The 27813-nt window shown below is 47.7% G+C and overlaps 1 protein-coding gene and 1 long non-coding RNA gene across 2 annotated transcripts in view; one reads left to right on the top strand and one right to left on the bottom strand.

Moving 5' to 3' along the window:
* The window catches only part of ALDH1A2 (aldehyde dehydrogenase 1 family member A2), a 70773-nt gene that overhangs the window by 22701 nt on the left and 20259 nt on the right, over positions 1–27813 (top strand). Inside the window, exons 3-8 of the mRNA XM_083413104.1 lie at positions 4094–4198; positions 5520–5660; positions 9113–9242; positions 20294–20355; positions 23186–23314; positions 23560–23673. Of these exons, the coding sequence (XP_083269230.1) occupies positions 4094–4198; positions 5520–5660; positions 9113–9242; positions 20294–20355; positions 23186–23314; positions 23560–23673 (681 nt within the window). The remainder of the gene's footprint in view (positions 1–4093; positions 4199–5519; positions 5661–9112; positions 9243–20293; positions 20356–23185; positions 23315–23559; positions 23674–27813) is intronic.
* On the bottom strand, positions 4779–16646 carry LOC310664288. The gene is made up of 2 exons (XR_014504868.1): positions 16279–16646; positions 4779–5305 (listed from the first exon to the last, which is right to left on the bottom strand). It is a non-coding gene; the product is annotated as an uncharacterized lncRNA (long non-coding RNA).

The raw sequence follows: 27813 nt of genomic DNA on the forward strand, positions 1-27813 counted from the left end.
AATGTCCTAACTATGAAACACCAGTAAAAATAGCATTCACAGGGTGAGGTGGCGGTGGGAGGCTCTCCCTCTCCCAAGAACGGGGTGAGATCCCGGAATTCAGATGCCAGGGGAGAGCAGGGACCTTGGGAGTTCAGCTCTGGGCTGCAGTTAGTTTCTGAGCTGTGAGGCGATAGCAGCAAATGTTTATGTGCTTTCCGTGTTACTTGCAAAATATATCAAGTGTTTCTCTCCATCCTACTGCCCCCCTTCCAATTTGGCTCAGTTCCATGAACCATGCCCCCATGAGCTAAATTACTTAACTGCTTACAGTGCCACATAGCAAACACATGACACCCCTTTTAGCAAACCACGGAATGTAACTCTGGGGTTCAAACCAAAACAAATGACCTCAGCAACTCTTGGGAGATTATACACACACACACATACATATTTACACACACACACACACACACACACACACACTTAAAGCAGAATTAAGTTGTAAAACCCAATGGCTGATTTATGGCCGCAGTCAGCCTTAATTAACATTGATTCCAGGGGAACAGTAAACGTTGAATAGGGTTCACAATTGAAGCTGAACAATGCCCTCTCTGGGTGTTGTTCAATTTGTAGCATGATTTACATGGAGGCGAGCCCTTCCATTCCTGGGGTTATCCCTTTTTCATCTGGTCCTTGGGATGAGTTATATATAATCCACTGATAGCAACATTTGCTGTCAAATAGTCCCCTTGATTTAAAGTTACCCACTACAATGGTCACTATAAATAAGAAGGAAATAAAAGAGGGAAACGAAAACCCAATTTGAGGCTTTGCAGGGATTCCTTGTTTGGGCAATGTGTCATCGCTTGTCCAGGCCCGTGGCGTTTTTACGAACTGGCCGTAATGAAAGTCAGATCAAATGTACAGGCTCTAAACATTTAATCAACAACCACTGGAACCGGACAAGTTCTTTAAAAGCCCCAGCAAGCTCAAATTTATTGTCTAAGAACCTCGGTCTTGGTGGGGAGGGAAGCCGGTGGAGGAATGGCACTACCTGACACCAAACGCCTAAAACTTTCAAAACGTGAGTTATTTAAACATAAGGTTGTGCTTGTAAAGCCGCCAGCTGCTGGATTTCAAGATTTGAAACCCTTCCAAGAGTTTGGACGAGGTACTTTATATGGGCAGGAGAGTAAATACTCCAATTTTACTGCCAATTTAGAGGCGCTCGGTTTACAGTAATGAGCTTGCCTTGACCGTCCTTTGTTTATAGAAAGTGGAACAGGAAGAAATGAACGTTAACCATTAACAGTAGCAATCCCTCAAGCCTCTCCTTCTCTCTCTGCTCCATGCCAGGCTGACGCCTTGCTCTTATTGGAAGGCTGGCTGGACACCTTCTCAACCGCAACTGGTCATGTAGAAAATAAAACTATTGGAGTGGATGCAGGGTTGCTCAAAAAGCGGCCTTCCAACAGCATTCTCCAAACGCTGTCTGTGGAACTCATTGTTACAGGATGTTGGATTGACTACTTGCACCAGCAGCTTGTCAGGATCAGCCCTTCCATTAGGCAGAGGGAAGCATCTGCTTCAGGTGGGACGTGGCCAGGGTTAGCTTCAGCCACCTTCCATCACCCCCTCACACACCCCCGAATCTCCTCAGCTAGCATGCTGCCCTCACAGACCTGGGTGGGGAAATGTTGCCTAATTCCTTATGTGGGAGTCAGATTCAGTGGGTGGTCCAGTTGGATCCTGCACATGGAATGAGGTCATCTTGGCCTTCTTTGCCTCAGGCAGCAAAATCTCTTGGGCAAACTTTGCTGAGGTCTGGACAGTGGTGATGCTGAAGGCTGATATCTCTTCGTTGTTCAGATCTGGAAGGGGTTAAGGTAGGGCTGCCATACGTCCATATTTCCCAGGTATATATGGGATTTGCCCGTTGTGTGTGTCCAGATTTTCACTTGAAATAGGGCAACCCTGGTTAAGGAATATCACCTGACTCACTCCGGCCTATCGGTGTGATTCCTTGGGTGGTAATGTTATTTCATGGCTCTGTAGGTCCTTCCCTCAGCCAGAGATGGCAGCACAATGGCTGGACATAGGTAAATGTAAAGGGACCATTAGGTCCAGTCGTGGCCAACTCTGGGGTTACAGCTTCCGGGTCATGTGGGGAAGGCCGCCAAGTGTTGTGCTGTTGTTGTCTGTTGAATGTCTCAGTTGCTCCCATCTCTGAAGGTTGGATCTCTGCTTGTTTTTGTGATAACCTGTGAAGTCAGGCATCTGTTTTAAGAGTTGGTCTTCTTTGTGATGCGTCTTGTATACTGTAAAGAACTTTGGGTGCCTGGAATCCTGTTAGGAAGGTATTCTGTCCCCTACTCAAAAGGCGTCAAGGAGTTTTGAGTGGTGGTGGTGTAGCAAATGGAGAAGCAGAGAGGGAAAACTTGCACAGACTCAATGGACTGAATGGCAGCTAGAGATGGGTTTTGAGAAGGGGTGCACCAGAAAATGTCCAGGTGGATGGATAGATGATGATAGATAGATAGATAGATAGATAGATAGATAGATAGATGATAGATAGATGATAGATAGATATGGATGATAGATGATAGATGATAGATAGATAGATAGATGATAGATAGATTGATAGATGATAGATAGATAGATGATAGATAGATGATAGATAGATATAGATGATAGATAGATGATAGATAGATATAGATGATAGATAGATAGATAGATGATAGATAGATAGATAGATAGATAGATATAGATGATAGATATAGATAGATGATAGATAGATAGATGATAGATAGATAGATGATAGATAGATATAGATAGATAGATATAGATAGATGGTAGATAGATAGATAGATAGATAGATAGATAGATAGATGATAGATAGATATAGATGATAGATGATAGATAGATAGATAGATAGATAGATGATAGATATAGATAGATTGATCGATCGATCGATAGATGATATAGATAGATAGATAGATAGATAGATGATAGATAGATAGATAGATAGATAGATGATAGATAGATAGATATAGATGATAGATATAGATAGATATAGATAGAAAGATGATAGATGTCTTCATGTTTGCAAGGGGGAGGGGAGTATGTGCCATTTGGATTTTCCGCCTTCGGCACTGAAATATTTTGAGCCAGTCCTGCATCTTGGATCAAGGCTCCGTTAATTCCACACAATGTGTTTTCATCTCAATCAACGGCCTGTTTCCTTGAAGAAGAGTAAAGTTGGAGATGATTTCACATTATCTGGGTGATTCCCATGACAAAAAGGTTTATGTTTTGAGATGGGGTATTTGGATGGCTGAGCTCTGGGCGGATTTGCCTTCATTCTGGATAGTTGTGTGATTTTAACAATTTGGGGTTTTGCAGTTTCTCTTTGTGCTCCGAGAATCCCAATTTCAATTTCAGGCAATCCACTTAAGGCTTTAAATCCTATCTCTCTTGCAAAAGGACTGTTGATTTGGAGTGACAGATGGATCCAGGCTTTCATGTTAATTTGCAGGAGCTGGTGAGCTAGCCAAACTTGCTGCAGCAGATCCTGCCCATGGCGTGTGTGGCAACGCATCACACACACACACACACACACACACACACTCTTCATTACAAACAAGAGCCGCTCCCCAAAATAAGATGTGCCAAGACACCTTAACAGCACAGATGAGAACAGTACCACCATCTTAGTAGCTGCAAGTTTTTTAAAAAAACCAAAAACCCTCTGTGGCCTCATTTCTGAATACCAGACTTAGTACCTGGCCATGGAAAAGAAGCAGCAAAGTAGCTGAGTGCATGTATCTCAGGAGCACCTTGCAGACTGAGTGCCACCACCAAGAATGCCCTACCCTAGAGATCATCCTTAAATCAGCCAGAGCATCCTTTGCTAACCTGATGCCCTCCAGACATTCTGGACTACAACAACAGTCAACCCAAAACTTCCAGCAGAAACCACCATGGCAAAGGCTGGGGTCAAGGATGTCAGTGAGCCTCCCACCCTCTTTGATGAAAGCAAATGTGAGGAAGCACGTATAGCTTTAAAAAGTTACCTTTGTCTTTGTTTAATATCCATTTTTCCCTCATTCAGATTTTTATCAACAATGAATGGCAAAACTCAGAGAGTGGGAAGGTATTCCCTGTGTCCAACCCTGCAACAGGAGAGCAGATCTGTGAGGTGCAAGAGGCTGAGAAGGTAATGTATCCTCGGAATTTGTCTGCTCCTCATGACACCTGGCCTGCCCTATTCCTCGGCTCAGGCAGAGAAACAGATTCCTTCTCACCCTCCACGTGACAACAGTTCAGCTGGCAAGTGGGCACTCTGCCCACCCAAGGGCCCTCTCTGCCCATCTGAGCCACTGCCAGCCATTGGCGATGGGCAAGGGATTAAGAGGTTTCCTGTGTGATGAAGAAGCGGAAACATTTATCTGGTAACTTCTCAAAGCCCCCCCACCCCCACCCGGCACAATCAGGGTCGCCTTCTCCCGATTACCTGGGAAATGGCAGGCTGTGGGCAAATGGAGAAGGGCTCTTAGGCTACCTCCAAACCTCAGTGCCCCAATCTCTCTGGCCTCTGGAATGGAACTGCAGCCACAGTCCCCTGGGAGGGTCTTCTGTGCTTGAGGAAGGGGCACTCTGAGGCTTGCCCTCACTGCCCAAAGTGTGTCATGAGAAGCATCCATCTGCCCTCTCCAGCCAGGCGGCCTTGCGACCCTCCCTGAGCAGCAACCCAGGTTACCTGATTCCAGTTCATGGTTGTCTAAGTCAGCCTCATCTTTTTTAAAAAATATAATTTTTATTAGTTTTTTAAGATATCATTTTCAACAGTAATTAAACATACTTTTACATCTTATTCAATTTTTTTGACTTCCATCAGTCCTGTCTGAAAATTTCCCAATCTAATCTCTCAGTATGCATTTCTTATCTTCCCTATTACATTTCAAACTCATAACCAATATCTCTATCTTTTTCTACTTTGTAACACTTTGTATATTTCTCCTTACAAAACTTCTTGTAGTCCTACTAGCATAATATGTTGGTTACAGTTGCTCTCAAATAATTCATATACTCCTTCCAATCTTCTGTAAATCTCTGGTCCTGCAGGTTTCGAATCCTTCCTGTCATCTTGTTCAATTCTGCATAGTCCATTAATTTCGTCTGCCATTCTTCTTTCGTCGGAAGTCAGCCTCATCTCAGCCCTGGTCCATTCCAGGTGCTTCAGACTACAGCTCTCTGCTTTAACACCAGATCATGTCTTCTTTTCACCTGTGCATGTTTTAATCCGACGAAAGACGCTTTGAGTCTTTTTGAGAGAGAAAAAGTGTGTAAGGAATTTTTAAAAACTGCACTAATGAAATGCGTGGGAACAAATCCTAAATGTCTTTCGTGCATTTTCCAAAGACACCTATCAGTCAGTCCGTCAATCCACCGACACCTTTTCTTCCCAACAAGGATTGTTTCTGGTGCCGTGTTTGTACTTTGTATTCACTAAGGTTTCTCCCCCCCCCCTTTGACAGCCTGACACAGACAAAGCCGTGAGGGCCGCTCGCCTCGCCTTCTCTCTGGGCTCCGTGTGGAGGAGGCTCGATGCCTCGGAAAGGGGGCGCCTTTTGGACAAGCTGGCTGACCTGGTGGAAAGAGACAGAGCCTTACTGGCTGTAAGTTTTGCAATGGGACTGGTGGGAGCGGGGCACTGTTTTTTCTGCCCGCTGAGAGTACTGTTAAAAATGCTTTGGGCATCAGAATATGACATGCAAATAAGCTTGTTTGATGTGCTTTTAAAAACGTTTTATTAGAGCTGCCACCCAATTAAAAAAAAGTATGATTTTTGTTGATTTGGTAGTTCAGCCATGGTCAACCTAGAACCCTCCATATGTTGCTGGACTCCAACTCCCATTAGCCCCAGCATCATATTGTCAGATTGGCTGAAGCTGATGGGAGTTGGAGTCCAAAATATCTGAAGGTTGAATAACAACAACAGCAGCAGCAGCAGCAACAACAACAACATATTTGTACCCTACCCATCTGTCAGGGTTGCCCCAGCCAGTCTGGGTTAGCTTCTAGCATATATAAAAACATAGTAAAACATTAAACCTTAAAGAGCTTCCCTATACAGGGCTGACTTCCTAAAATAAATACAATTGCTCACCTTCTTGACATCTGATGGGAGGGCATTCCACAGGGTGGGCGCCACTACCGAGAAGGCCCCCTAGCTTAACTCTTCTCTTCCCAGAAAGCCCTAAGAGAAAGCCCTTGCTCCACATCTGGGCAATTGAGGTCCATGTATGTTTATGGCAAGGGTCAGTTCTTGAAGCCTTCCATATCAAAACAGCCCCCGTGACATGGCTCCTAGATGGCATCTGCCACTGGGCAGGAGTCCTGAGAAGAAGGTCTCTCAGCAAAGCATCCTCTTGCTGAATGCAGGCCGCTGAATTCTGCATCAGGAGAGGCTTCTATACAGTCTCCAAGGGCAGCACTGCAGAAACAGGTGGGCAGACCCTCTAGCAGTCGCTTCTCCCACTCTAGCTCTTTGGGGAGAATGTTGTGTCAGAGGCTTGTGCCAGGAGCAACTGTGACTGTGTCTGTGTCTGTTTGGGCTGTGGATCCCTCAAACCTTCAGGCTCTGGGGTCCAAACAACCTCTCTGTGCATGTAAACCCCTGCTCTCCAACCCCCTTCACTGGGGCTTTTGTGAGAGATGCCTTTGGTGGATTGGGTGCTCAGTGGGTTGCTCGCAGCCTGAAGGCTGGAGGTTGCCAGTCCCCTGCTAGAATAATAATTTCTGAGCCTGTGCAAAGCAAACCACACACCCCCCCCGCACGCCAAAGAGAGAACGCTGAGCTGCACAGTTCAGGCACGACGCGGAGGAGCACATGTGGTCGGCCCCGACATGGTGGCACTCTTAATGTTATTTTCCACATGTCAAGTGCTTTGAACTAAGCCGGCAAACATCTTAATTCCAGCTTTGTCAACACTTAAATCATCTTACCACCAGTGTATGCTGTAAAATCGCCACGGGGAGAAGGGGAGGGGCCCAGCAAATCAAGTCAGCTCCCTGCCTGTCGCTGGATTTGCGGTTCCCGAGCCAAATTCTTTATTGAGCGGAGCCCACCGCCTACCATGCCACTGACTTCAATTGCAGGGTGGGAGGCAGGGGGGAAAATATGGCTATTGCCCTTCCGTATATCAATGGGATTTATGGCTCACATCCATTTGTGTGTTATACCTGCTTTCACGGATACATTTCCCCCAGCTTGGAACTATCGTGGGGAGATAATGGTGCCTCTTAAAAGTGATTTAAGCGATCTGGGTGGAAATTTTATGGGGTTCCGTAAGAGGATCTTTAAGGTCTTCTTTTTAAAATGGGAATATCCCCTTAAAGAAGGGCCCGTGGCTTGTTTCATTGGGGCTCGGAGCCTTCCTAGAGAAGAGCAGGCTTATTTGATGACGGGCTGGACGCTGTAGATATCACATCGCTCAGCAGGGGTCTTGGCAGCCACGGCAGAATTCCTTGGAGACTTGTTCCAAGGAACAGTGCTGTGGCAAAGCAAAGCGAGGAACACAGAGGAGTGTGGCTTTTTCAGAGCAGGTGTGATGGCATCACCTGCCAAAGTGCTAGGATACCGGTAATTGGCAGACCCTTCCATGCTCTGGTAGATGCATGAGGTGACAAGGAGGCTTTCACATTTGTTTGTGACAGATTAGAGGGAAGTCAGAGGATGAAGAAAATAATCAAGGGCAGGCTGGATACATCTTTCTTTTCCTTTAACACGGTTCCCACTTCACACAAGCAGTTTAAATGACACATGTCTTCTCTGCACAAAGTTTTGCATTTTTAATGAAAAGCTAAAGTTTGCATTTCATCTGAAGATATTTGGTTAAAGCTTGATGTGTTTTCCAAACTGAATCTGTGCAGTTAGATGCAGGCGCCACTGAGTTCCATGGAGCTTCTCCCAGGAAATGATGCCTGGGGTTGCAGTCACGCTGATCCTTAAAAACTGAGCAGGATGCTACTTCCTGCTGCTCTTTGGTGCATGTAAACGAATAGATCAAGGCTGCTGCCTGAGATTTTGAGCTCTAGTTGGGGGTTATCACGATGTACTCCTGTTCTTCAAAATTTACTATGATACCGCTGTTTCAGAAGGACAAGCTGACCCTTCGGTTTCAATATGTTTCTTATTAGGAGAGGGTTCTGGCAAACTCTCTCCCAGCTGCTGTCATTAATATAGCAAAGCCCAAGGCTTTCGTTTTTCAGCTTGGCCCCTGTCCATAGGAACTTCAGGTTTATCTGGCTGACCTGAGCCCAGTGGCAAAAGGGAGGCAGACAACTCAAGGGTATTGGGTATTGTCAGCTTGAATGGTGGAGAAAGGTGGATCTATGGAGCACACATGGTCTTCTGGGAAGTTTTCCTGTAGCTTGTCACCTGCAGATGAACAGGAGCTATGCAAGAGCATTGCACATCTCCCAATCATGTCAGTGTGACTTGTACAGGAGAACTTCCTCCTAAGATGCACTCATTCTGTGCTGATGGGAACAGACCTCTTTCTGGGATACATCCTGTGCCCCCATTTATAGCACTGAACTTTGGCAACTACCATCCAGCTATGCCCATTTCTTCCGGGCTTTTTCGCCCACTCCAGTTTAATCACCAGGATCCCCCACAGCGGCTCGGAAGTTGCTGACACAGCAGCTGAGATGCCATGAGCAATTTGGGAGCGTACCTCTCAGATTATGTGCTGTTCATCCACACCCCAAAAAATCTTACCACTCCAGCCCCTTTGTACAGCTGGACCAGCCCTAGCTCACAGTGGCACTTTGATGAGCTTCTGCAGATACGGAGACAGGAGCAGCTGTCCCAAGGGGCCCTGTGACTTCCCTTGGCATATGGACTAGGCACATGAGAGGTACAGTCAGGAATGCACTCTGAAAAGACCGATGTTAAAGAGGCAGTCCCTGGTGTATGCCCAGCCAACTTCCTCAGGCCTTTAAGGGTCAAAATCCAGTGAAAACTCACCAGTAATAGCCTTTTTCTACTGTCCTGTCTCTGAATAGGAAATGGTTGTGATCGCTGGCTCTACATGCCTTTTCTTTTGTCTTCTTTCTCCTCCAGACCATGGAGTCACTGAACAGTGGGAAGCCCTTCCTGCAGGCTTTCTATGTTGACCTTCAGGGCGTCATCAAGACTTTGCGCTATTATGCTGGCTGGGCAGACAAAATCCATGGAGCGACCATTCCTGTGGGTAAGTCAAGTCCTTTGAAGCAACAGCTCCTGCCTACGAGGACAAGGCTCTCCTGGGGTTTTATTTGTGTCACGAGTAGACCAAGGGCATCTCTGTAGCTCTTAGCCAGGATGGCAGCTATAGAGAGATGTTTCATGTTCACAGGCCGTGTGTGTGACATCTGCCACTGAGAGAGGGATGCTGCCGCCTCCCACTCCAGGCTCTGGGCCTCCTGGGGGCATTTGGGCTGGCGTGGCAGGAAGCAGGATGCGGAGTGAAATGGACCGTGGACCAGATGGCTCCCTGTTTGGGGAAAGAGTGTGACTCAGAATGTATTATTTATTTATTGCATTTACATCCCATCTTTTTCTTCTCTAAGGAGGTCAAAGTGGTGTGCACAGTTCTTCCTCTCCTCATTTAATCCCCACAACAACCCTGTAAGGTTGGTCAGGCTGAGATGCAGTGACCAGCCCAAGGTCACCCACTGAGCCTCTGCATGGCCAAAGGGAGGGGGCTGAACTCTGCCCTCCCAGTCCAATTCTGACACTAACCATTCCCAGAGGCGTTTGAAGGTAGAGCGACCGGTTCAGCTGCACTGGGTGCTGGGGCTGCAAAGGGCACTGCAACAATGATGCAGAGCAGAGTGCGGGAGGCAGGTGGGTGCCCCATTTTAGTGTTGCGCCAGGTGCCACTGAAATTTGGAAGCCCAAAGTCCGTCACTGCACCACACACACAGTTGGGGGGGGCAAGAGCAGAGAACAGCTGTCCATCCTGCCCCCGCTTCTCATTCCATGGCCTTTGGCTCCCACACCTCTTTTTAGCAGCTCTGCTCAGATGCATTGTGGAGGCTTTGCCACTCAGCCAGAGAACCTGAACATCAATTGCTGCTTGCTAGGGACACTGTGTCCGAAAATGTGCAAAAGAACCCCTGCCAGGTAACTGTGAGTCTCTGAATGTCTGGTGCTCTCAGGCCCCTCCATTTTGTTCCAGTGGGGTCAGTGGGAGTGAAAGCAACTGCAAAGGGTGCCTGGCTTGCCATCTCTTGGAGAATGCAGCTGCCCTGAACCCCCAGTAACAACAGGCATCTGAACCAGTCTGTGTTGGGAGCCTTCAAGCGTAGAGTCTCTATGCCCTCCCTTCTTCCACTGCTGGCTCAAGCTTCGCCACAGAGGCTTGGGAGCTGGCTCCTGCCCCTCCAGCGGGAGAGCATTTGGACCCTATTCCAGAGTTTCTGTGCTATTGACAGAATTTGGCCTGTTCAGTGCCCACTGCAGCGGCTTTCCTTCCACGCACTGCACCAAGGAAAATTTGTTTCATGGTGGTGATTCTTTTTTCGGCAAGGAGGGAGGATGACTTTACAGCTCTCTTGGGTTTCTGTTGTCTCACCAAAGGCAGAGATGGCCTTTCCTCCCCTTGGCGGCAGCGCTGAGTAATAGTCTAATATTGCACACAAAGGTGAAGACAACAAAGGCCAGCGTGAAACATGACACAGGGCTTTTCTTCGTTCCTCTAGCAGCTAATTTAGTTGATTTAAAAGGGGCTTGGTGGGTGGGAAAGTTTGTCCCGGGAGGGGGAGAGACTTTAAGAGGCAGACGGCTTAGCCTGGAATAGGAGCACAAAGTCACTGCAGGCAGAGTTAAACCCGGCACCCACCCAGGAGGAACTCTCTGCAGAAGAAGCCAATGTCCAGATGGTTGCACTGGATGTAATTGGACACCCCCAAACTGACCCCAAAATCTTCAGGGGATTATTAACACCCCTGCCCACATTTGCACACAGAGCCATAGCTTTGGAATGCATGAAATAAGAGTAAATTCTCACCAAGCATGTGCAGAGTGTCTGAGTAATTGCGCTTCCAAGTCATCCACTGTGATGGGCTGGCTGGATGCAGAGGAATGGTGGGAGGCACCAGGGGGGGAACCCCCAATAGAAGAAGGCTCAGAGCCCGGGGAGTGGTGGTGGGACGACCATGAGTGGTCAGAGGGAGAAGACTGGGGGGAGGAGGTGTCGGAAGCTGAAGAGGCAACAGGGTTTAATGAGCAGGGAGAGGCTGCGGCAGAAAGAAGTGCAGAAGCAGAAGTGGAAGCAGAAGAGGAGAGAGGCCAAGAGGTAGAGATCAGGTAGGCTGTTGAGGAACCCAGGGGGTCTCCCCCTCCTGCTGCAACCAACTCCTCTTCCCCCTGGTCCCCCAGAACCTGAGAAGGTATGAAGAGGGCAGAGTAAAGACAGGCAAGGTGATACAGCTTGCTTGAGAAGGAACCTGGGGTGGAGGAGATTTAGAGAGCGGTGGGAAGGCAGAGATCTTCAGTCCTCGCAACTGCCTCATAGGGGCAAGTTCTACCAGGAAGAGTTGCTGTGCTCACTAGGCCTGGCCTCCTGGGCTGTCTTGTTGCTTTGAAAGTTAAGTTCACAGAAGCCATGTGAGTTATTGCTGACCTGCTCCTGGCACCATCCTCTGTCATCTGAGGGCGTAGCTTCAGCTAGGTTTCAACGAGAGCACAGCTTCTCCTCTTTGGACTCACTGGTCTCCCCAAGGCATTGCCTGCCTGACAAATGTGTCCCCTTTTCGGAAGCACTTGCTGCCACATGGATTGGGGCTCCTCCACTGTGTGTTGCTGGTTGCCTGCTGGCTGGTGGAGGATGGGAAACAGGCCACATGATGGCTCCCATCCTTGTGACAAGTGACTGTGCAGAGGGACGATGCCCATCCTTTCCCAACACAAACTGAATCTCCATGCTGGGAGAAGGTTCATCTGCTCCATTTCTCTTTCAGTCAGACTGAAGGTGCAGGAGCAGGACCCATGAAAAAAGGTGGCAACCCTCATTCACTGCTCCCTATCAGCTACGAGGGAGCAACAGGGAGTATTTATCTAAACAGACAGATCCTGGGATTTGTTGTTGCTTCGTGACCCCCTGGACCAGAGCACGCCAGGCACTCCTGTCTTCCACTGTCTCCCGCAGTTTGGTCAGACTCATGTCTGTAGCTTCGAAGACACTGTCCAACCATCTCATCCTCTGTCGTCCCCTTCTCCTTGTGCCCTCCATCTTTCCCAACATCAGGGTCTTCTCTTCTCATGAGGTGGCCAAAGTATTGGAGCCTCAGCTTCAGGATCTGTCCTTCCAGTGAGCACTCAGGGCTGATTTCCTTCAGAATGGAGAGGTTTGATCTTCTTGCAGTCCATGGGACTCTCAAGAGTCTCCTCCAGACCATAATTCAAAAGCGTCAATTCTTCAGCAATCAGCCTTCTTTATGGTCCAGCTCTCACTTCCATACATCACTACTGGGAAAATCATGGCTTTAACTATACGGACCTTTGTTGGACCTGGGGTTTACTGCTCCCCAAAAGCCCACTCACCCAATCTCCATGGGTTGGCTAGTTAGTGGGGCACTTTGCCTGGGGTCAGAAATTCAGAGAATCATAAAATTGTAGAGAATCATAAAATTGTAGACCCACGAGGGTCCAGTTCCTTATAATGCAGGAATCTTTTGCCTCTCAACCCTGAGATTAAGAGCCTCATGCTTCAACAGAAGCCTTGCAATTTTTGAAAGTGAAATCCTGGACTTGAGAAGAAAGGGGTGTTCTGATCCATGGGACCTTATATTAGGTCTTACTCTCCCATTGTTTGCACATGTCAAGCATGAATGTGTTCTGGAGATGATACCCTGGCTTGAGTGCTTTGCTTTTGGGGGGAGGACAGTGGGAGAGCATGCATTTGCCTTGCCCCCCTTCCAGATAGGCCTGTCAGAAACCTCAGAGAGCTGTTCTGTGCACAGGAGGGAGCTTGATGAACTTATGGTCTTCCTCACTGAGAGGTAGCTTCTTGTGCTCTGATGCTGTTCTGCTGAAAGGGGCTTTCGGGGAGTAAGGCACACCCGCCCTGCATAGGGACCCTCTGATGCGATGCCGATCCCTTTCGTTAGGACCATTCTGTGGCTTACTTAGCATCCCTGTTAATCCCTCCCGGCTGCAACCATATTTCACTGAGCACATGTGAAAGCCCACTCTAAAAATGCCAAGGAGAATCCAAATGAGAGCCACAAATGTTATTGATGCTTTTCTACAACATGTTAAAGTCGGATCATTTTCACTGCCGGGGCTTTCTGAGGTTTATATGGAAACAGTAAAACTTTCAACGTTGCCTGCTCAGTTTCCGAGCACAGGAGGCCCCCAGCTCCGGAAAGATCAATGTTTAGGCAAAGTGGGCCATTTTTGTCAAACTTCGTTATTCTGGTATCACAAACGCTGGTTTTATAGCAGGCGTTGGGCGGGCGGGAAACTCTGGGATGTGACTCTCCACATTCCGACTTTAATCTCCATCCTCTGTGTAAAACATTTGCCAAAAGGAGGGTCTAATAAACAGGTCTGTAAAATTCCGCCGTGATTGCAAATGCTGAATACAGGAAGGTGTTGAAAAAGGGCAGCTCTTTCAGAGTCCAGTCGCAGTTTGGAAAGCCTGTGCGCAAAAGAAAACTCTTAGGTGAGGAGGGAAGACCTGGCCGTTTGTGTCTGATCAAATTAATTAGTGCCTTCGCAGGTCCTGATTTAGAAACTGGGTTTCCCCTCACAGTTTTGGCCTCTCATCCTCAGGCGCAAGGCAGGGCAGGGACGCTAAGAGGCCAAGATGTGTGGACTTGAGCCAAACCTGGTGGAACCACCATGGAAATGGGGTGGAAATGTTGACAGGCTGCCTGAAAGGAAAACGAACCAACAGTGAACAGAGGCCACTGAGGGCGACAAAAGTCACAGGCAAATGGCCCTGCCAAATATGGACTGATTTTTTGGCTCATTTGCTAGGGTGCTTCCACCATGCTGGGCATTTCAGGTGGCACTGCCAAGCCTCGTTCACTCGCTCTTTTTACATCCTGCATTTCCTCCGTGGCGGCTCTGTTTCCCCCTCAGGATTCAGTTGTATACTGGCAAATTCAGGTTGCGCAATAAAAGTGGGTTGGGCTTTCTTGTGCAACCAGCCCAAATCGGAACTCTTTGTGGTAAATAAAGTGAAGGAGGAAATGCCTAGGAAAGCAGGGGGTCACAATTGCGCAATGCAATATTGTGCAACCTTCTTGCAAACAAGTTAAGAACTAATGCTGACCTCGCAGGATCTCCCTGAAGGTTTTGTGAAAACAAATCAGGGTGGATGCTCACTAAAGAGGTTCTCTGGAAAAGCCCCCAGATCGCAGAAAGTCCGACAGATGCCTTTTGCACCATTCTCCTATCCTGTCTTTTTAAAAGCGTGGGGGGAACAGCTCAGCACACATCAAATATAGCCTTTGTCGGGGTGGGCACAATCTGATGACCCCATTTTTAAAAAAATCAATATTTTCAATTATCTCAAAAACTTCACTTAAAAACAAAACAAAATGAAATATTGTTGTTGTTTAGTTGTTTAGTCGTGTCTGACTCTTCGTGACCCCATGGACCAGAGCACACCAGGCACCCTTGTCTTCCACTGCCTCCCGCAGTTTAGTCAGACTCATGTTTGTAGCTTCAAGAACACTGTCCAACCATCTCGTCCTCTGTCGTCCCCTTCTCCTTGTGCCCTCCATCTTTCCCAACATCAGGGTCTTTTCCAGGGAGTCTTCTCTTCTCATGAGGTAGCCAAAGTATTGGAGCCTCAGCTTCAGGATCTGTCCTTCCAGTGAGCACTCAGGGCTGATTTCCTTAAGAATGGATTCGTTTGATCTTCTTGCAGTCCATGGGACTCTCAAGAGTCTCCTCCAGCACCATAATTCAAAAGCATCAATTCTTCAGCAATCAGCCTTCTTTATGCTCCAGCTCTCACTTCCATACATCACGACTGGGAAAACCATGGCTTTAACTATACGGACCTTTGTTGGCAAGGTGATGTCTCTGCTTTTTAAGATGCTGTCTAGGTTTGTCATTGCTTTTCTCCCAAGAAGCAGGCGTCTTTTAATTTCATGACTGCTGTCACCATCTGCAGTGATCATGGAGCCCAAGAAAGTAAAATCTCTCACTGCCTCCATTTCTTCCCCTTCTGTTTGCCAGGAGGTGATGGGCCCAGTGGCCATGATCTTAGTTTTTTTGATGCTGAGCTTCAGACCATATTTTGCTCTCTCTTCTTTCACCCTCATTAAAAGGTTCTTTAATTCCTCCTCCCTTTTTTCCATCAAGGTTGTGTCATCTGCATATCTGAGGTTGTTGATATTTCTTCCGGCGATTTTAATTCTGGCTTGGGATTCATCCAGACCAGCCTTTCGCATGATGAAGTCTGCATATAAGTTAAATAAGCAGAGAGACAATATACAGCCTTGTCGTACTCCTTTCCCAATTTTGAACCAATTAGTTGTTCCACATCCCGTTCTAACTGTAGCTTCTTGTCCCACATAGAGATTTCTCAGGAGGCAGATGAGGTGATCAGGCACTCCCATTTCTTTAAGAACTTGCCATAGTTTGCTGTGGTCGACACAGTCAAAGGCTTTTGCATAGTCAATGAAGCAGAAGTAGATGTCTTTCTGGAACTCTCTAGCTTTCTCCATAATCCAGCGCATGTTTGCAATTTGGTCTCTGGTTCCCCTGCCCTTAAAGTCCTATAGCACTAACTCTTTCTGTCATGGGGGTTTGGGGCAAAGCCAGAAAAATGTTCTAGCACTAATTAAAAGATCATTTAAAAAAAACTGATGAGATTATAAAATGGCACCCACCCAGGGACGAAACTAGGTGTTATTTCCCCCGGGTCAAAGACCCAGTTTGGTATCCCCCGCTATGTGCATTTGCGCACAAACACATACAGGCTGGGAGCCTCAATGGCGCCCTTCTGGAGTCTTCACCTGTGGCAAAAACCCTGGCTGCCCCCCCCCCCCCCAATAGCTATGGCACTGCACCCACCACAAGGTTTATAGTGAGTGTGTGCTGCACTATGAACAACACCCACACCAGCTGCATCGCACCCACTCATGTGGCTGGCAAACAGCCATATGGGCATATAGGCGGGCAGGAAGCCCAGAATCCTCTCTTCCTGGTAGTGTGGAAGGTCATCTGCAATGTTGATAATACAGTGGAAGAGTCATGATTAACTAATGCTGGGAACCACTCACCTGCAAGCAGCACCCTCGGGTCCCCCTTGGCGTGTCGGGAGATGGGCCTTGCTTCAGTGGCAGCAGAACCGCCATGCTTCATGCGGAAGGCCATAGTTGGTGACCTCTCAGTGTTCTTGGACTCCAGCTCCCATCAGCCCTAGACAGCACTGCCATGCTGCAAGCTGCAGAAGGTATGGAGGACACACCAGGATGGAGACAGCCATGGGCTAAGACCAGACAGGGTCTAATGCAAGTCATTTCATTGGGGATCTCACAACAGAGGTGTATTTTTTGAGCTGGATTCAGCTGGTTGTTTTTTAAAGTCACATTTCGAAAGGAGCTCCTGAGATTCTCCCCTTTTTCAGAATGTTTTCTTTTTCGCAGGACTGGCCCTTCTGTTGACTTCTAAAAAAATCCAAGTTTCCTTTCTTTTTCAGGAGGGGGGGGGGTTCAGTTCTCAACATTGCAAAATAAGAAGGTGGCTGGCTGACACATCGACCATCTTTCCTGTTGTCTCAGGAACAGGAAAGGAAGTGAAAATAATCCCCAAATCGTTGTTTCTTGTAATTTGGGAGGCCTTTGTGCTGTTCCAGGAAGAGACTTCAGCTTGCCCAGTTCCCAGATGAGATTATCTGAGCAGAATAGGTTCTGTGTGCCCACTGCTCAAAACCTGATAATGATGTGTGATCTGAGCAGATGTGTTAAAAGGGATCTCCCTGGTTTCTGCAGAATTAGGGCTTCCAAGTTGCACAAGCGGGGGTTTATTGCACGCACAAAAAGCCAGCCCCCTCTGTCTAGCTAGAATGTTTTCTTTCTGTCTCATCGTCTGTGCCTTTTACTAATTAGCCAATCTTTTCCTCTCTCTCCTTCTCCTCTTTCCTGTCCCTACTGCTTCTTATCGGGCTCCTCCTTGCTCCCACTTCACTGATAACGGGCCTATCTTTATTAGTCTCCTTCCAGGGCCTTGGAAACATCACACGGAGCAAAAGCAAATCCCCAGCTGGTCAGTCTGGAGCTCTGCACTGATCTGTCTTTCTCCCACTCACCCCACCCCCTTTTGTGGAGCAAACGGAACAGGGTGAAGAAATTCAGCAAGCTAGAGAAGGGGCTTGTTTCTAATCAAAGTCAAGTTGAAAACTATGTTTAGAAACCAGGATGCTTTCTGGATTCATCCCTTTATTATGACCAGATGTTTGCACAGATGCCTCCCCAAAATGCAACCAGCCCCAGTAAATCTTGATGTGTCCCTTGCCAGCCTTAGCTGCAGACTCCTGGCGTAATGGGCGAGTGACACATTCAAAGCCCGTGGGGAACTCCAGGAACCCCTAAAAGCTGCCGTGAGAGGTACTAGTGTGGAACTACAAGGCAGCAAGGAAAGAAAGAATCAAGGGCTCCTGTGTGCCCAAACAGAGAGAGGAGGAGGCTGCCTGCTATAGCTCTCCATGAAATTCATTGTTTGCGCCTTGCTCTCCCTCCAACTAGTCTTTGCTGGCGGAGGTGATGTTGCATTGGGTCTGATTGGATCACTCATTTTTCCCAATGGGGACAAGAGACTTGCTCACTGAGAAGGAGGTTGCCTGTTGCAACTCTGTATGTGTTTCCCGCTTCTGGTCACAACAGCAGCGGAGCGTCTCCATGCCGCCCGTGTGTGTGTGGCTGGGTGCACGCTCGTGCCCTTGCTGGGGGTGGGCTGAGGGGCGGAAGACAAATGGAGTCCACTGTGCCTGCCCAGCCCCCTTGGCACTGATCCAGCAGTTTCTTCTGATGGACTTAGCCCTGGTGATTCTACACCCTGCTGCTCTTTTGGGGTTTCCTGGAAAATCCCTGACCCAGTTTTGCTTTTCGGGGAGACTGGAGGGAAGGGGGTTTCTCAAAATGTTGTTAAGTGTGCATATATATGTATTGTACATTGTTGTTTGTCACGTTTCAGCACACCCACCCTCCAGCCTTTGCAGGTTAAGAGTAAGGAAGAGGGTGCCCTTTGCCTCTAGGGCCCAGACCCGGACACCAAATCCCCCCTTTTCCTGCCTGTCTTCCTTCAGCCCCTCTAAAATCTGCCTATCCAGAGTGCAAATGTTGCTGAATCTGGCAGCTGTCCTGATTCGTGCATGTCCTGATTCAGTGTGAGATTAAACAGCTTATTAAACTTTCATAAGTTTTATATATTATATGATGAAAGGAAGCTGTTATGGCTAATTTGCTAACACAAAACTGCTTCCGCTGTCAGCTGTTGCAAAGTTAGTGAATCAGTTGTGGGCACTCGGCCACAAAGAGCTTTCATTTAGCAGTGGGAACTGAGCCTAAACTGGAGCTAAATTCATGTAAGCACCCCCCCCCCTCGAGTTCTCTGTACACATTGGGAGCCGTGGTTGGTGAAGCAGGGGAGACCAATGAGGATCAGGGCCCACTCACATTATAGTTAGCATTTGCCAAAAATGTAAAGAGGTGGGAGACTCAGTTTTTGATCCACTTGATCCTGCCCAGTGTGTTCCCTTGTAGGAGTTAAAGGGAATTAAATAAATTCATGGAAGAGGATAAGGCTACCCATAGCTATTAGTCACAAGGGCTACCTGGAACCTCCACATTCAGAGGAAGTCTACCTATGGCAAGCTATTGCCTTCAAGCCCTGTCTGTGGACTTCCTGGAAGTGTTTGACTAGTCACTGTGGGCAAAAGAAAACTAGATGGATCCTTGGTCTGATTTGGCTGGGTTCTGGCTCTGGGGAGGTCCCCCCCCCCAAAAAAAAAAAAAATTCAGTGTAGAGAAGCTGCCAGTTGGGGTGCATCTAAGTACCGAGATGGGATTGTATCCTGCACTGCACCATAGGGAGGTAGAGAAGGCTAGCTTAGAGGGTGCAGGACAGGTGTTGTGCCAGCCACAGCTCTGTCTGCTCCACACACACCCCTCAGCATCTGCCACCTGAGGCAGCTGTCTCACAGCATCTAATGGTAGGGCAGTCCCAGGCTCCCCTTATGTCCCTCTCACCACTGCTGAAATGCATCACCACGCAGAGGGGAGAGGCAATAGGGTCTGTTCTGTGGGGCACTCTAAGTTCGGATGAGGCAACAATGAAAGCCAGCAGGGTCACCCTGGCATGCATTGCAATCTGACTGTGAACCCTGGAAGAAGCTCCCCAGAGCCTCTTCTGCAACACTTGAACTTGGTGGTAGATGAACGTGGACCTTTTAGCTAGGGAGTTGATGCAGAATGATAAGAACCCAAAAGAATTCTGCGAGCCCAGGTGGAGCAAGTTTGTTTTCTCCTGTTCCAGAGGGTAGGACCCGAACCAATGGATTCAAATTACAAGAAAGGGGGCTCTGACTAAACATTAGGAACACTGGTGCCACCTCCAGGGGGCCCTGTGGGCCTGGGCACCCTCAAAACTTTTGCTGTGGGTGCCCTGCCTCTGCCCCCCCCTCGCATGCTGCCCCTGCACTTTGCTGTCTTACCTCTGGCGCTCTGGCACCACAGCAGCAACTGGGCTTCTGCTGTGGCCATGGACATGCTTCTGGGGTGTGTCTGTGCTGCAGGCCCAGCTCATTTGCCGATGTGGCATTGGAACATGCACATGCAGGGCACTTCAAGGCACCTCCCACACTGTGGGATCAAAGCGGCACTGCTGAAGAAAGAACTTTCTGACAGTAGGCATTGCTCAACAGTGGGAAAGGCTACCTGGGAAGATGGTGGATTCTCCTTCTTTGGAGGTTTTTGAACAGAAGTTGAATGGCCATCTCTCACGGAAGCCTTAGCTGTAAATCCTGCATTGCAGAGGGTGGACTAATGGCCCTTGGATCCCTCTCAACCCCACAGTTCTATGATTCTGTGATCCATTCATTTAGAACACAGCAAATGAATTGGTGCTTCCAAAGTTCCCGGGTTGAATGTTCTCCAGTAATGCTTTGGTAGCTTTAAAAAATATATAGTCCCACCCATCAAAGCTGTCTCAACCTCTTCCCCCTTGGATTTTCTTTTCTTTTTGTGTGGCTTGCCTGGCCCAAGTGCTTTTGAGAGTAACCAGGCTCCTCTCTTTCAGACGGAGATTATTTCACCTTTACAAGACATGAGCCCATCGGTGTGTGTGGACAGATCATCCCTGTGAGTATCTGTGCTCGCACCTCATATTTATTTTCACTGGAATGAGCTCCCTTGAAAAGGCCCATAAGCCCCAGGCTTCAGCAAGGCGTGTTTTTCATTATGGGAGAGCGGGCAATGGGGTGAGTGGGGAGGCAGGCGGAACTGAGCGCACATTGTTGACATATCTTTAACAGCCGCCCTACCAGTGCTTATTTGCACATCCTAATAGAGTTTTAGAGCTGCATTATTAGGGAGGTGAGGCCTCCAGTCACAGAATTCCCAGGACTGGAGAGAGCAAAGCAAAACACGGCATTAGCATCAGGCGGCTGTCAGCCAATTGAGATGTTTGCACAATGGGGAGGAAGTGGAGCCCCCCCCCCCCCTTTCAATCCAGCAGGATCTTTTTATCTCTCCTGTTCCAAACTGCAGCGTAACTGGGATCCAGGGAGGATACTTTTCAGGTTCTTCATCTTTTTCCTTCTTGCCCTAAGCAGGGCAGAAAACTCCACAATAGAATATACTTCCCTAGAACTGGTCCCTTCCATTGGGCAAAAGGGGCTATTGAGGTGTGCCCCCCACCAGAGAGGACCCCTGGTGTCCCCCTTCCAGCAGGAGGTGGCTATAACATCTTCTCCCCCATCTGGATTAGCCTTCCACTGCTAGAGCCGGCTCAGTCCAGCCGTTTTGCTAGGCAGGGGTAGGGCAAGCTTGTCTTTCCAACCAGACCTCCACCACCTAGTCCGTCAGATTTGTTGTAGGTCTGGAAGGGCAGGTGCAAAGATGCATATGTCCCTGACTAACACAGAGTAGCTTCCATTGTGTGACAGAAAGAGCAGCTTCCCCCCGGGCAGTTTTGCATCTGATGCCCCTGGTTGATGTGCCTGCTCCTGATGCAGAGACATCTAGCTGGTCTCCCAGGGAAAATTGGATTCTAAGCTTCAGACTCAGAGCAGGAAAAGAGGAAACGCAAAGGCCACAGACTTCCATCACATCTATTGCATGATTGGGGAGGTGGGGAAATAATAATAATAATAGTAGTAATAATAATAATAATAATAATAATAATAATAATAATAATAATAATTTATTTATACCCCGCCCATCTGGCTGGGTTTCTCCAGCCACTCTGGGTGGCTTCCAACAGAACACTAAAATAAAATAACCTATTAAACATTAAAAGCTTCCCTAAAGAGGGCTACTTTCAGATGTCTTCTAAAAGTTTGCTAGTTTTTCTCTTTGACATCTGGTGGGAGGGTTTTCCACAGGGCGGGTGCCACTACCGAGAAGGCCCTCTGCCTGGTTCCCTGTAATTGGAAAGTGCATAATCCAGTACAGTGGTACCTCGGGTTAAGTACTTAATTCATTCCGGAGGTCCGTTCTTAACCTGAAACTGTTCTTAACCTGAAGCACCACTTTAGCTAATGGGGCCTCCTGCTGCTGCCATGCTGCTGGAGCACGATTTCTGTTCTCATCCTGAAGCAAAGTACTTAACCCGAGGTAATATTTCTGGGTTAGCAGAGTCTGTAACCTGAGGTACCACTGTATAACTTCATGTTGCCGAGGGCATCTCTGCTATATCCACCAGCTTCAGGGCCCCACAGAGTTCAAAGGGCTGGCTGGGGAGATTGTGCTACTCAAGCCAAGGTCTGCATCCCTACAAGAAGTCCATCATGTCCCCCATTAAAGGGGTACCAGTAACTGCACCTCTTGATTTGGAATGGCTTCTCACTGTTAAAACCAGAGAGTCCCTGGAAAAGCATTCAAACTGTAATCTGCTGCTACAAAACCCCACAGACTTAATGAGCATTTTAAAACAAACGTTTGCAAGTTGCTCGGAAACTGCCAAGGTCAACCCAGAGTCCTGAAGCCCAGTGCCAGCTCCGATTAAAATCAGCACAGCTAAGCCTTCTAATCTGTGTTTGTACAGGACTGCACAGCAATAGGGGTCCTAGTGACACCCCCTACCAGTGGTGTTTAAATAAGTTATCATTCAAATAGTTAGCCAAAATATCCCCGGTAGTAGTTCTGACGAATATCAGAGCCTCGTGTATTTTAGTGCCTGTTTGAAAAGAGCAGAAGAACCAACTGATGGAATTTGCTGTCACAAGAGTGATTATGGACCCCTTGCCACAGAGCCATGAGCCACGAGCAAGAAGGAGATCAGTGGCTGTTGGTCATGAGTGCTAAAGGCAGCCCCCATGTTCAGAGGCAGCAGGGTGGGGGGCTTTGTTGCCCTCATGCCTTGCACAGTTGGCCACTATTGGAAACACAGAACTAGGCTAGAGGAACGTGGTCTACACCTGCAAAGCCTCACTTATGGAAGTTTGGCTTTGATTTTTCTGTGTACATTTAATTGTGGGATGTTGTATGTGGAGCACACAATAGTTACAGTAGATGTAAAATATCCAAGGACATCAGTTGGCCAAGCCCAGTTTTAGGAAGATTGCTTTTCATTCTTTAAACAATGATTATGATGCTGCTGCTTTTGTATTCTGGTCAAACCAGAGGCATTCCAGGCTGCAGAATTGGAACGACACATTGGCACTGCATGATTACTGTGCTTAATATGAGTGCAGTTCACCTACAGAGCACTTACAGTTTTTCTAAGCACAATCTAACAGACATGATACAAAAGGAAAAAAGGACCAGGGAGGGAAGAGGAACACAAACCTTGGAGCAGGTTGATGTTGCTCTAATGTTCTCCACCTTGTTCTTTAAATAAATATCACTGGTGGATTGATAAGCTAAAACCGCCTTTGGCAACCCTTTTGCCCTCCAGAGGACTCGAGCAGCCAGGATTTCTTGGGTCATGTGGCTGCCTTAGTAATAATGGCTGCATTCTTTCCTACAGTGGAATTTCCCCCTGCTGATGTTTGCGTGGAAGATTGCACCTGCTCTCTGCTGCGGCAACACCATCGTCATCAAGCCGGCAGAGCAAACGCCGCTGACCGCGCTCCACATGGGAGCCCTCATCAAGGAGGTGAGCAGAGCAGCGGGGTCAGAGCTGGGCTTTTTTTGAGCCAGGCCTTGCCGGAACTCAGTTCTGCAACTCAGTTTTAAGAGAGCAAGGGAGGTGTTCATGGTGAGTTCTGGCACCTCTTTTTCTAGATAAATAGCACTGAGTCAGAGGATGCATCCAGGGACCTGCCGAGCTTGGCTTGTGTGTGGTCCATTCGCCCTAAACAGCTTGCCCCTCCCCCTTCTCTCTCTTTGTTGTTGCAACAGGCTGGGTTTCCACCCGGAGTGGTCAATATCGTGCCAGGATTTGGACCCACCACTGGCGCAGCAATTGCTTCTCACGTGGGGATTGATAAGATTGCCTTCACTGGATCCACCGAGGTAAGTGGGTACTCTAGAGGCTGTTTGGCTTCACCTCAGGTGGAAAGGGTACACCCAACAAGGCATGCTGGTGCCTGCGGTGGAGAATCGCTTTCCCAGTTAAGGCCAGGGCAGAGCATCACCTCCAGGAAGTCCTCGCTGAACTGCCTGGGAGATGTGTCACAGGCCTGCCCATCGCCTGCCCATTTCAGTGGGGCTTTGCAGAAGTCCTTACCCATCAGCCTCTGGAGGTCTGGCACGCTACACTTTTCCCAAAGGCCCTGAAGAAGAGTCCTTTGCCCAAGAGGGTCTTTACAGAGGTGGAGCTTCTCTTGGTTGCTGTGGTTTTTAATGGAACTCCTGTTTGGTTTGAAGAGACAGATAAATGTGGCTGCAGGCCATGAGCTTTGCTAGAGAGGATTTCAGGTGTTTCCTTTGTTTAGTGTTGCTGTTGTGTTTTGAACTTTAATACATCGGCCACCTCGAAAGAGTGCTCCTTGGAAAGGCAGCATACAAAAGTAAAATAAAAATAAAAAGAATGAAGATAAGCTTGTCCCTGGATTGTGCCCAAGGTGGGGCCCCCTCACTATAGATCCTGCAAAGGCTCCCTCAGATGGCTACTACCTGTTGACACCAATATTGGAGCATTCTGGAGAGTCTGGTAAAGACAGAGCCAGGTTCCATTGACAGATTTTGTAGCTGTATGTGGCCTATATTTCAGTTAAAGAGACTCTCATTGCAGGATGCACTCCTGATTGCGGGAGGAAAAATACAGATGGATTTGGTTTCAGAATTGTCTCTTGTAGCCAAAATAAATTTTTAGCGTCATTCCAGCAGGCTTTCATTTCTAATAGGCGTTTAAACTCAAAATGCTGTGGATTTTGTCCTAACTCAATACCTGCCTTTAAGAGCCTTACTAATAGGAAGTGAAAAGCGTTACAGAGATGAAAAAAAGCAATTCTCTAAGAACCTAAAGTGGGAACAGCTGGAACATTTTAATGTAACGCGAGTGTAAACTGTTCCATATTGTTTTTTATTTCCTGTTCTGTGGAATTATTGTAACAGCAAGTCAATGTAGTAACACTTTGAAACCAGTCTTGTAAGATCAGCTGTTCTGCAGAGCATTGGGCTTCTCAGAACTAATGAAGGCTGCCTGGCTTTGTTAACATAAAGGTGGAAATGGTTTGTTTTCTCCTGCTTGTATCCATTGAATATCCCTCGCACAACCTGAAGACTGGGTTTGCTCCTGCTTTCAAAATTTATATGCCACCACTTCCAGGAACTGGGAGCAGTGAGGGATAGTTTAGGAAAATTAAAAGAGGTCTTGTTAACAGGCAATAGAAAGGTTGGCGAAGTTTGCCAGATTCAGGCCCATAGACAAGCTTCCTGGTAAGGTCTGCCTCAAACTTCTGAAATCTTTTCTGGCTTGGCTTTTCATCCACACTGGGGAAGACATCTCAGCCCCCAAACGGCTGGTGGGGGCAAACAACACTCTGCCACTGAAGACCTTAGTGTGGAACCACAGGGTTTGCAGCTTGGGCTCCCAGTTGCCAGTCACTACTTCTTTTCATGAATGCAGACAGATTTATTTGTTTCCAGTACAGTTATACCTCGGGTTACGAATGCTGCGGGTTATGTGTTTTCGGGTTGTGGACCGTGCTGAACCCAGAAATACTGGAATGGGTTACTTCTGGGTTTTCGCACTCGCACAGAAGTGCAAAATGACATCACACGCATGTGCAGAAGCACGAATCGCGTCACGCGCGTGCGCAGACGCGGTGCTGCGGGTTGTGAATGTGCCTCCCACACAGATCACTTTCGCAACCAGAGAATCATAGAATCATAGAGTTGGAAGAGACCACAAGGGCCATCGAGTCCAACCCCCTGCCAAGCAGGAAACACCATCAGAGCACTCCTGACATATGGTTGTCAAGCCTCTGCTTAAAGACCTCCAAAGAAGGAGACTCCACCACACTCCTTGGCAGCAAATTCCACTGTTGAACAGCTCTTACTGTCAGGAAGTTCTTCCTAATGTTGAGGTGGAATCTTCTTTCTTGTAGTTTGGATCCATTGCTCCGTGTCCGCTTCTCTGGAGCAGCAGAAAACAACCTTTCTCCCTCCTCTATGTGACATCCTTTTATATATTTGAACATGGCTATCATATCACCCCTTAACCTCCTCTTCTCCAGGCTAAACATGCCCAGCTCCCTTAGCCGTTCCTCATAAGGCATCGTTTCCAGGCCTTTGACCATTTCCAGGCCTTTGACCACAAATACAGAGGTATGACTGTTTAACAACAAGTCCTCAGAGCAGGATGATAGTTGGGGCTAGAGCTGGAGGTCAGGGTCACTGAGTGGGGGATATCAAGCCTGTCACCTTTTGTGATATCTAAGCCAGGCATGTCCAACACCTAAGAGACTGCAATCTACTCCCTCTATAAAAAAATGACAGTGGATTGGATTGACCAAAGTTGCTGAGCTTTTTTTTGGGAGCGGGGGCGATCAGGATCATGTAAACGAACAGGATTGACCAAGGACGCCCCACAATTGATCGTTAGATCGCAATCAACCTGTTGGACATCCCTGATCTCAGCTGTCTAATATAATTTGTGCGCATCTGTGCAATACCCATTCAGATGAACAATACAGAGACCCATGTGCTCTAATGGGATTCTTGTATATATAATTGTTTTTTTTTAAATCTACTTATTTCTTTTTAAACCTCCTAACTGTTTCTCCAAAGGGACTGACTACAGCTAACAATTAGCAATAAAACAGAGTAACACTAATGTATGCACTATTGACTTTTAAAAGATGTAAAAAAATACATTAAAATTAATAGGACAAGCAACTAATCCAGCCCTCTTTGACAATTTCAAGCAACACAAAAATAGCAAAAAGTACACAACTAAAGACCCTTTTGAAAAGCCAGGTCTTTGCCAACTGCCTGAAACTGAAGGAACTTGCTCTGCAAACTGTTTCATAGAGGAGGTGCCACAACAAGGAAGGCCCCGTCCTTAGTGAACACTAGCTTCACCACCTAAGATGGAGGGATTAGGAGCAGGGGCCCATCTGAGTACTGGAGTTTGCAGGGAGAAACATACAGAAAAGTGGGGACTTGAGGCCCATGGAAGTCTTTCATCTGTGCCACCCAATTCTATACCTGTTACTTGGAAGAAGTTTCTGGTAAACACAGACCAGCTCACAAGTGCCTGTAGGATCTCAGTCTTTGCTGATAAATCACATGCATTTAGGAAGAAGAGTTTTCAACCCTGCTGCTTGTAAAACAACATGGCCATTGCCAGCTAACTTTTTTTGGTCATCCTACAACTCCTGAATAATGACTGTTTGGGGGGGGGGAGATTGGGAGATGGACCATATGTCAGATCTTTGTGGAGCCTTTGATGTGCTCTCCCCATCCCAGCACCCCGCCTCTTTTCCCATTCACGGCTCACCTCTCCCAGGTGGGGATGCAGCGGGGCGAAGGTCCCCCCCCAGCCTGCAGGCAGGCAACTTCTTACACGAACCCGCCCGTCATGGATCGCTTCTCTGCACAATCCCCCATCGCTTGTGTTTCATGCTGCCATGGCTCATTAGGGACAGCTCTGCAAAAACGCTGGGTTTCTGTGAGCACCAAGGCTGAGGCCCAAATGCTGCCTGTGGGAGAAAGCAAAGCAAAATGTGTGCTCCACTTTCCATGCCCCCCCCCCCCCCCCGCTGAGCCTCAGATCAGTCACAGAGCCCTCAGAAGTAGAAGAAACGGGTGTGGAGAAAGAAGGACGTTTTTCTCCTTCTCTCCATAGTGCAAGAACTAAATGGGATCGTTCCATGAAGCTGAATGGTGGAAGATTCGGAACAGTCTAAAGGAGGGACTTCTCTGCACATCTCAGAGTTAAATGATGACATTCACTCTTGCAAGGTGTACAATGGCTACCAACTTGGACTTTTTTTCTAAAAGGGAATTGGACCAATCCATGGAGCATAACGCTCTCAGTGGCTACTAGCCCAAATGGCTAGTATGGCCTGCTGTGGCTGTAGAGACCGATGTGGGAGAGACATGTTTTTTTGCAACTGGGGCAGATGAAGGCGTCCGGTTGTGCCTGTGCAGATGCACCATGGGATTTTTTTCTTTCTGTGCTCCTCCCAGAGGTCATTTCTCCTT

This window comes from Podarcis tiliguerta (genome assembly GCF_965153285.1).
Source record: "Podarcis tiliguerta genome assembly, chromosome: 14".
Classification (NCBI taxonomy): domain Eukaryota; kingdom Metazoa; phylum Chordata; class Lepidosauria; order Squamata; family Lacertidae; genus Podarcis; species Podarcis tiliguerta.